At 32.7% G+C, this 11,131-nt stretch overlaps 1 protein-coding gene across 1 annotated transcript; it reads left to right on the top strand.

Annotated features, from left to right (window-relative positions):
- The first annotated feature begins 5,230 nt into the window (after positions 1-5,230).
- On the top strand, positions 5,231-7,161 carry LOC140836032 (putative cyclin-D6-1). Its single transcript, XM_073201447.1, has 6 exons — positions 5,231-5,491; positions 5,586-5,672; positions 5,754-5,855; positions 5,979-6,180; positions 6,268-6,398; positions 6,536-7,161. Exons 1-6 carry the CDS (start codon positions 5,333-5,335, stop codon positions 6,698-6,700), a joined length of 846 nt encoding a protein of 281 aa, XP_073057548.1. The 5' UTR covers positions 5,231-5,332; the 3' UTR covers positions 6,701-7,161.
- Positions 7,162-11,131: the final 3,970 nt, after the last annotated feature.

The raw sequence follows: 11,131 nt of genomic DNA on the forward strand, positions 1-11,131 counted from the left end.
TACTTTTTAAAAAATAAATTGGAGAATATAAGGTATGAAAATTTGTATTTTTGGACATAGAATTTACTAGCTATATGATGTTATATTGATGAATTGTTTAATTTTTTAAGTACTTCATTGTTACTTTTTTGTTTAAACAAAAATATCAAAATCAACTCTCTAAATTCTCTTATCTTGTGGACAAATATTGTTTTGCTATTTTTTTGAAACGTAATCATATCTCTTAGATTCTCATTTATTAGTTGATTTTTTGACTAAAATACTCTACGAGCTTTAAAACGAACTTGTTTAACAAGTTTGAAAAAGTGAACAAGCCCGCTTAACGAGTTGAGCTTGGCTCGTTAAGAACGATAAACGAGCTATAAACAAACCAAGCTCGAGTGTGTATATATATGTATATCATAAACGACCAAGCTCGAACCTGATATGATTCGGCTCAACTCGTTTACATCCCTAACTCTAATTGGAGACTGGTTAATATATTTCGGTCCCTAATTTAGAGACTAGTATATAGAGTTCGGTCTGTAAGTTAGCGATCTATGAATATATTATAGAGAAGATAAAAATCAGTTGTTGATTTTGACAACTCAACGACACTCTTTCACATGTACATGAAATAATAGAGAGGTGGATTTGACACACAACCAACTTAATTCATCAAAATAATCAAATGAATTTGAAATTTATAACTTCAAATCTCCTCACGTGACATCCCTGTGTATCGGACCTTCTAAACTCTAGTTGGGCTTTTGAAGTAAATTAGTTGGGCCATTATCCAGTTTTAAGTACCCAATAATGATGCAAAGAGATCACAGCCCCACCTTAGTTGGGTTCGCAGTACAGGCTTCTAATACGATAGGCAATTTGAAAACCTGTAATCTGGTCCAGATTACTTGGGTCGGGTCAGTTTAATCAACCGGGTCTATGTATACATAATATTAGTAAACACAATTTCTACGACTTGAATACAATTTCAACAATTAAAATATCAAAGTGGATCAATTGATAAGGTTTTCGACTCTCCAAGGTTATAAATATAATTCGTTATCGAACTTGAATAAAAAAATTCGATGAAACAAAAATTTGTAATCAATTAATGTTTTATTATTCGCAATCGAGGAAATTCATTATTTTTTTGTATTTCTGATTAGTATCACTACTTTCCTCTTTATTCACTTGTACGAAGCTGTACGGTCTCAATAATTATTATAAAGTGAAATAGGACAATGTAAGAGATGGAAACAATTGTTTTATATGTAAATTTAATGCAAAAAATAACAAATTTTAAATTTTTTTTAATAGGTTGATTGCCCCCATGCTCTTACAAATTAAATTGGATCATAATTGGGGAGTATATATGTTTCCACATAAAGAGTAATATTTTAATCACATCATTTTTTTAATTAATTACCCCGTTGTTGATTGACTAATTATAGGACAATAGGTGATCATGATCTATATATTATACACTAATAAATTATAAGTTTTAGTAATATTAGTATTATTTAATTTTTTTGCTATATTATCCATGTGCACTCATCACTTTTAATTTGTTTAATATAAATTGTTGGTTCGCATATAAATTCTACATTATTTGCATGTGTTAGACTGTAATAATTTTTCATTGTATCTATTTTTGTGTTTTATTTGGTCTAAGAAAATTAAAAGTAATTTTCAGATTCTCAAAAATAATGTTTATCTTATATTATTATACAATTTAAAAGCGTTATAAATATCTAAAAATTCAGGTCTATGTGAATGTGTTTAATAATTATTCTATTAAGTAGAGCAATGGGGATGATTGAATTGTTGTACAGTTTAAAAAGATTTGGGTTGCAATGTTAGCACTAACTGAATATTTTGGTAAAAAGATAAATGTTCGATTCTACAATTGATATCAAAGTAAATTTCATTGATTGTAGAGACTGTTGTTATTGGAATGCGATTGTTGGAGTCTGGTAATTGTCCTTGATGGGTAGAACAATCAAAACGTGACGTTTGAGCCGATGTACGATTTAAAAATATTTGAGTTGTGTTAAGATTGAAACTTGAACCTAACTCAACCCCAAAAGCTAGCTCTAGGGGGGAGGATTGTCCAAGCCAATATATGCCACTCAAAGGTTATTTATCCAACCGATGTGGGACAATTAACACACCCCTCTCACGTCTAGGAATGAACATCTGGAGCGTGAAGTTTACAAATGACCCAATTATGGGCAGAACGGGTGGCCTAATTATAGGCAGTCCAACACATAATGGTGAAACCCGGCCCTGATACCATGTTAAGATTGGAACTTGGACCTAACTCAACCCCAAAAGCTAGCTCAAGGAGGGAGGATTGTCCAAGCCAATATATGTCACTCAAAGTGGAGCGTGGAGTTTACAAATGACCCAATTATGGGCAAAACGGATGGCCTAATTATAGGACAGTCCAACACATAACGGTGAAACCCGGGCTCTGATACCATGTTAAGATTGAAACTTGAACCTAACTCAACCCCAAAAGCTTGCTCAAGGGGGGAGGATTGTCCAAGCCAATATATGTCCACTCAAATAGTTATTTATCCAACCGATGTGGGACAATTAACAAGTTGAACCGTTATTAACTTTTATAGCCTTTTGAGAAAAGGCAAGTAATCGATCATACAAAATATCAGTCACACACATAATTAAAATTTAAAAGGGGTGAAGATATCAATTAAATAAAAAAAATATAATATTGAGTATATATTTTGTGTAGTCCATGACGGAATATCAAACGTTGTGTGCCTATAATTTGTAGAATGAATAGGCCCACAGGGTTGTCCGTCCATATACATACTCATGAATGACAATGATGATCATGCCCGTGCATGGGATTGAAGGCGTGAAAGAATGCATGCACTCCAATTTCATGTCTACGAGGTGTTCCTTCACACACACACACACACACACACACACACACATATATATATGTGTGTGTGTGTGTGTGTGTGTGTATAAGCGTGCCTCTCTATATTAATCATTTCCACCTGCATACAAAGTTAAGTAGCGGACCAAGATTAAGATTTTCTGTCAACTAATTATTTTCTAAACATTACCACATAAAATCTTAATTTTGTTAAGTTTCGCAATATCAAGTTCTGTGATTTTCGGCGGCATGTATGTATATATATGGTTCAAACACAATTTCGTGGTGGCGTTAACGATTGGGATCCAAACCTAATCATGACTGCAAGTCAAACCTATACATTTTTAGGGGGGGGGGGGGGGGGGGGGGGGGGGATTATTTAATTTATAAGAAATTATATGTGAGCTATGAATTAATTTAAAGATAGGAAAGCGAGAAAGTAAAAGCGAAAGATATTGGAGTTCCATCGAGTACGTACAAGTGGAATTGTAAATGAGGTCCAAGGCTTTCTCTTGTATCAATGAAAAGCTAGTGTAGTGAATCCTTTCGCATGCAAGATTAAAGAGACAACAGCATAATCTCAACATCGAAGCAAAGAATATGTGAAGAAAAGGGTGACATATCAAAGTGTACAATTTCCAATTAGTTGGGTGTGTAACACTAACTAAAAGAGAAAAATTAATATTTGGTTCTCTTCTTTTGGCCAACCCCATAAAGCCAAGTCTTGTTCCGAGTCGACAAAAATCATCAGAATCTTATATGTGTGTGTGTGTGTGTGTGGACATCCACATGCCAAGAACAGAATCATTGTTACGGAGTAAAGTTTCCACACACTTTGACATAAAGAGTGTAAATAAAAGATGTATATCAGGTAGGATGGAGCTGTATTGCGCGAAACATGTACCCATTACGACGACGTATATAAGTTAACTCCGATCATGTTATGCAAACGCACATTTTGGCATAACATATATAGACTTAATTACTTAAACAAAAAAGCAATTACTGGAATGCATGTTTCATGCACGTACCTCTTGCTTTTCAAAAGGCATCTTCTACGCTATATTTACCAATCGATCCGAGAAATATAATACTTGTGATATCATCTGACTGCTTTCTCTGCAATTCCAGCTATTATAATGTTTGGGTCGATCGGACTAGTTCAATGCTAGAAGGTATCTATTATCGTTGGTAGCATGGACAGGCCGGATCGATCACGCCAGTAAAACATTTGGCCAGGTTCTAGCAGTCTACGATAGAAAACCGTGACTTTTTGGGAAATTATATAGGGCCTTCATAATTTTACGGTTTTGGATCGATATCTTCAATTTTATCGACTAGTGTGATTGTTTGGGGCAAATGCAGAAGTTTTACAACTTTATAAGTAATATATACTAGGTAAAAATTTGTGTGAGAAGTCTCACGGTCGTATTCTGTGATACATACATCTTCTTTGGGTCATCCATGAAAAAATATTATTTTTTATGTTAAGAGTGTTACTTTTCATTGTAAATATCGGTAGAGTAGACACGTCTCACAGATAAAGATTCTTGAAACTGTCTTACAAACTACCTATTCTATATACTAATACTAGCAACATGTGACACACGTAATGCGTGTAGTGAATTATTTTGTTTTTAAAAAAATTGAATCATACAAATATTTAAACTAAACATATCAATATATAGATATCTTAACTATGACAACTGTTAATTCTCCATCAACATAACATACATATATGACAAAAATATATATAATTTAGTTTTTTTTATTGAAAAGATCGTCGATCCACGTGTCTCACAAGAGTGTATTGAAAACCATTGCTAAATTTATGCCTAATTGTATATTCATATGAAAATGATGATACGACACAGATAAATCAAGGCATTTATTACAGTCACATGTGTGACACAGAAGAATGTTGTCAGGTACAGATAATTAATTTAAAATAAAATCCAGAGAGAAACTCCTTCCCCACTCTCTCATTGGTCATTACCTCCCTACTTTACTACCTTCGATTAATACGATAAAAAAAAAATAGATTATAAAATAATCATTTTAGAAAGTTCTTTCAAAAAATATTAATGCCCAACCAACATATAAAGGGTTAATCGTTAATTCTACCGAGCATAGCATATATATCCCGGACATTGGTATCTCAATGTTTGAGTCGATGAAGATCAAATCTATAATCAGTTATGCGTAAAATCTAAAAGATTAAACGATCATTCGACCTAGCATATTTGGGACGACGGGATCTCGATGATGGATTCACGATATTATAAAGAAAAGTTCATAATCACTCGTATTTATTGACTCGAGTCCAACTTTATTACTAACAATGGATTCGCCTGAATAAATAGGGGACATCAAGAGTTGTTCATCCACACAATACAGTATAATATTATTTCCTCTTTACTCAAATTTACACAAAATATAAAAATGGAACTGGATCTTCAGGATCCATTGACAATCCAGCAATACGACGGCGTTTCGTCGCTCTTCGCCAATGAGTCCGAACACATGCCCTGTCTGATCGCCTTCCAATCCTCCGAATCAAGATTTACAATTCGCAGCCGTGCTCTCGCTCTCATATCTCACGTAAGTTTTTAGCTATTGGAATTTGTTTTTGTTTTTTGTTGATTTCATTTGTTGGTGAAGTTTGCTTTGTCTGGTGGTGGTGGTGTTTCTGCAGGCGAAATTCTCATATAATTTAGATCCATGGTTAGTATACCTAGCTGTGAATTACATGGACCGGTTCATATCTAAACATGAAACTCTGGTAAATTTCGTGTTTCGAAGATTAATGCATTTTCAGTAACGAGTTATGTGATTAATCGTGTCGGGAACCGATGTGAATCAGGAGAAAAGGCCATGGATTTCGCACATTTTGGTTGTTGCATGCCTTTCACTTGCTGCGAAAATGAGGAACTCTGATTTATCAGCTATCCTCGCCGATTTATCGGTAATATTACCAATTCACACACTATAATACAGCTTCTCGTACACTGGTTCGATAAATTTGTTGAAGATTTTTGGAATATGGATTACGTTGGTGGTGATATGTCTACTCTCGTGAAATTAACAGAGGGAAGAAGGCTTCGAGTTTGATTCACGATCGGTTCAAAGAATGGAAACCATTATTTTAGCGACTCTGCAATGGAGGATGCGATCTATCACCCCTTTCTCCTTACTTCGCTATTTCATTTCCTTTTTCGAGATCGAAGACTCGTCGTTAACTCAAGCTCTCACACACAGAGCTTCAGATATCATTTTCGACGTTCAACATGGTATTTCTCTTTAAATTATCAGATTTTTTTCATGCATAAATTTGCTTCATTTTCCATGCTTAATGGTTTCTATTTTATCAATTGCAGTGTTGAAGATTTCAGAGCACAATCCTTCGACAACTGCAGCTTCAGCTCTTCTCTGCGCCATTCAGGACTTGATGCCGCAGAGTTTTTCTTCTTCCTTATCCGCGATTTCTTCATGTGAATATTTGGACAAAGTAAGCAGAGTACTACAAAGTTTTCACTGTTTTATTTAAAATTTCACTCCAAATCTTCTTCAAACAGTTCTGCATTTCGAAGCTCAATAAATCATTTATTTTGCATTTGATTGATTCTGTTGTCATAATTATTGCAGGATAGACTGTTGGAATGCTTGGGTTTGATGCAGGAGATAGCGACGGCGGGTTGTGAGCCAAGTCCTCACACAACGGTGAGTTCTACTTCGACACCGACAAGTGTCCTCGACCGGCAATGCACAAGCTCCGGAGGCCATACCGGTTCAAAATTTCCTCACAATTAATATTTATTTTTTTTGCATTTCATTTGGTGTTACTCGCACTGTTATTATAACGTGATACTTACAATATAGAGTACGTGGGAACAAAATGACTATATTTGGTATAAGCCAAAACTCGGGGTACTTCGTCAAACCTAGCTTCCAAGATGTATAAAAAAAATGGAAAAGAAAAGAAGGTTATATTGGTATTTTAAAATTTCAACTAGTACTCTGGCTCTGACAAATATTATAAATTAAAACGCAGAGAAAAGACAAAAAGAATGTTTATTTTGTTTATTATATTGTGTAAAAAATAATAAGTTTTGCGGGTATTAAATGTGGGGAAGGTTTATTAAAATCGCAGAGTGATAATATAATAACTAGAGGGAGGAAGCGTTTGGGGAAAAGTAGCTGTCATCGAGATTGAAGTGTCTCTTTCCAAAGGATGCGCAGCAATTGATAATTTAATATGCCCATTGTGTCGTATATTTTTCTCCTTTAAAGTTAAGTGTTACTAAACCTTGCTTTGCTTGTCATACTATACATCGTTTGATATAAATAATATTATATCAATTGATTATATATTTTATTTCATGTAATCAATCTTTGATTCAACTTTATAAATTATTAGAATTATAGATCTTATAATTTTATAAGATCATCATTCAAACCAAACGATACAATATATAAACAATTCCTATTCATTGAGGAGTCTTTCGAACCATATTAGGAATTGTATTTAAAATCATCAATTTTTTTAAAAAAAATTATTTTTAAAGGAATTTGGAAGACTAATATTATATCATTAAATGACTTTTGAAATTTATGCTCGGATGTATATATATTACGTATATAAAAAAATTAAAATGATGCTCGCTTGGTTTAACTGGATTGAACCTTACCTGGAACCAAATACCATTCGATAAAACTGGGCCGAAGTCGTTGGTGGCCAAAAAACGTCCAATCCGTTTAACTTTTGGCATACCAATAGTCCGATACCCGCCCCGCTATGTTCGAATCCAAACTCATAATCCGACGGTCATCAAAGAACAAGTTAGACCCATCATACCTCTCAAATAATTTCAATTTTGTTGCAGTGAATCACTCAAATGCAACAAGTTTCTATCTCGAACAGGGATGAATCAACGCAGAAAACAGAATGAAAGAAAGAACATCAACAAGATATTTACGTGGTTCGATCGTTTGAGATCTACATTAATGCATGACCGATCTAAACAATTTTTGAGTTTGACTCTAAATTTAAAAAGAGCATGACACATAACAACTCTTTTGAATTAAATCCATATATTAAATACAATATAAAAATTTAAAAATGTGCAATATTCAAGACATTCAAGACTCGTCTTATAGTTTTAGAGTTAAAAATTCTAATCTAATTGTTCAAAAATTTCTCAATTGATAACATAGTCAATCTATTTATTTTTTTCTCGTGACATTGTTGATCAGAGAAAATGCTTGTTACCTGAATTCCTACACGACACATACCAAACACATAATTCTACTCGAAAACTAGCGTAAATCTAAGTTAAAAACATCGATACTATACTTGTAAAATTACCTGTATCAGCAATCATTCTCCGTTTTGAGACTAATGCAAGGATGACTGACGAAGCAATTCGTATCAAGAAACATCACATAAAATATTTTTCTTCTTTTTTTTCTATGTTGTTTTGGTTAGTTCAAAAGTTTTTTCTATTACTTTCTAAAATACTATCTTGATGATTTTGTACTCCATTGGGAAAAAAAAACTGATAAGCTATACAAAATTTTAGTTTATGAAATGTATTTTAATCAATACATCTTCACACTGCATACTTCTTGTCCCATATAGTTGGAGATTGACCTCGTGAATGAATGAGTCACGTGTTCATGTTTCACCACCACTCAATTAAAAAAAAGTCGCCAAACCTGTTTCTTAATAAATTGTTTTAATTTACTGTTTTGTATTATATAAATTAAATAATATATTAGAATGTGAATTTATATACCATAAGCTTTTTTTGGCATTCATCATGAATAAAATATATTTTTTATTTTAATTTAAAGATGTTTTATCTATTGTTGATTTATGAATTTACAATTTCAGATTATTATATTAGAATTAAAATTATAAAGTTCAGAAGTCAGATTTCGATATTTAGCAGTCTCAGTCTTTACAATTCTCATGCAACAGTTTCTCATTTTCAAATATATTTTTATACTAAATTTCTCATAATAATTTTACATGACAATAAATTATATATGTATCGTTAAATCCGCAGATATATAGATATAGATATAGATATAGATACGATGAAGAAATAACGTCGTCATTAAAAAATGATATTAGACGCTCTTGCTCGATTCATGAGATGAGGGCTCAATCTGAACATCAAAACACAAAACTCCATCTGATTGAGGTTCCCGTCTCCATCCAAATCACCTTCGCTCAACATGCTCCTCACTTCGTCGTCGCTCATACTCTGCAGACACAAAACCGATGAATTCCTTTTCAAACTTTCGAATGTTATCACTCCCTTCTCGCTGTCCATCAGCAGGCGGAACCCATTGCAGAGCTCGTTCACGAACCCCTCAGCTCCCAGTTTCTCCACCATCGAAGGAAAGAAATCCTCGAACACCACGACGTTATTAATGTTTATGTTTCTTTTAGCCATTTCATTAATCATATATGCCTTGGATGAGAAATGATGCATATATACACACATATATATAGTGCTGAGTACTCCTAGCTGTGTATCGTAATGGGGAAGGAATTAACTTCTGAGTAGCTAACGAAATTTCGTGAGGAGAGAGTGGAAGCAGATAGAGATGCCTAATCAGTTTCCGTCTGATTCTGGCAATGAACTTTCTACAATTATCCTAATAGTTTTTACGACTTATGTAAGTTTTAAATATATATATATATATATGTATATATATATATATATATATATATATATATATATATATATATATATATATATATATATTTATTTATAAATGGTGTGATATACCGTACTGTACCGAAAATCATATACCGCATATCATACCGAAAATTACGGTATAAGAAAATTCATACCGATACCATACCGAAAATTTCGATACATGTAACTAACATACCGATTATACCAAAATTGTACGGTATAACGAGATTTCGGTCGGCCGGTATCGGTGTATAGTATATATCGTTTTATACCGAAAAAAACCTTATATTTTTTATTGATTTATTGTTTTAAAATATTATATATTTTAATTTTTTTTCGATATTTCGGTATTCCGGTATATACCGAAATTTTCAAATGGCATACCGTTACCGTACCGTACCGAAATCTTCGTTATATCGAAAATTCGATAAATTCGACATTTTTTCGGTACGGTAATCTCAGTATACCGAAAATTCTGTATTTTTTCCCACGTCTAATACTGGCGGTAATCCGATTCATTATTGGTTTTGGATCGAAAAATCAAGAAAATTTGGTCAATTTTTTTTTGTTTTTGAAAATAACTTTCTCAAATTTATTTAAATAACTTTCTCAAATATTGTTTTTTTAAAAAAGATAAAGTTTGACAAATATTTATTTTTGGACCTTTGTGTGTGTCATTGTCGGTTAGGAGTTCGACTGTGTGGGTTTTCGTTAATTTCCTGGAAATTACAGGGAATGTACAGTACATAACCCAATTCACAGGTATCATGAGAACCATTTCCTTTATTCTTCGTTTTAAACAACTTTTTCATGGAAACATTAATTATCGAAGAAATTTGTCAATAGTTAATTATATTTATTTTATTGTTGTTGGAAAAACTATGTTGTATAGAGGAACAACATGGATTGCTGCAAGAAACTTCCAACACAAGAAGTTTATTAGGTATAGTTTATTTGATTACTCTGATTTACTTGATTATTGTGTTATCCAAAGTTTAACCAGTGCACATTGAAAAATATTGGCAGCTAGTTCTCCCGCGCTCCATAATAAAAAATAGGCAAAAACTTGTGTGAGACGGTCTCACGAGTCATATTCGTGAGACGGATCTCTTATTTGGGTCACCCATGAAAAAATATTATTTTTTATGCTAAGAGTATTACTTTTTATTTTGAATATGGGTAGGGTTGACCCGTCTCACGGATTATGATCCGTGAGACGGTCTCACATGAGACTCACTCTAAAAAATAACAAATTTTATATAATTCTTTTATTATTATATTATTATTGAATTATGTGTGAGGTGAAGTTAGGAATGCTTCCAAGGAACACCCTCTTAGACATTTATTGTGCAAAAAGTAAATATTTCATGTGAAAGAGTAAAAACACATCCATTACAATATTTTGTAATCGAAAACTAATCTTTATTACCAAAATTTTCTGACTTGAAAACGATAATTTTTCTCCAAAAATATCTTAATTTATTGGAACACAAAATTATTACTGAATTTTATAAAATAGTAGAATAATTAT

Source organism: Primulina eburnea, chromosome 7, assembly GCF_022965805.1.
Source record: "Primulina eburnea isolate SZY01 chromosome 7, ASM2296580v1, whole genome shotgun sequence".
Lineage (NCBI taxonomy): Eukaryota > Viridiplantae > Streptophyta > Magnoliopsida > Lamiales > Gesneriaceae > Primulina > Primulina eburnea.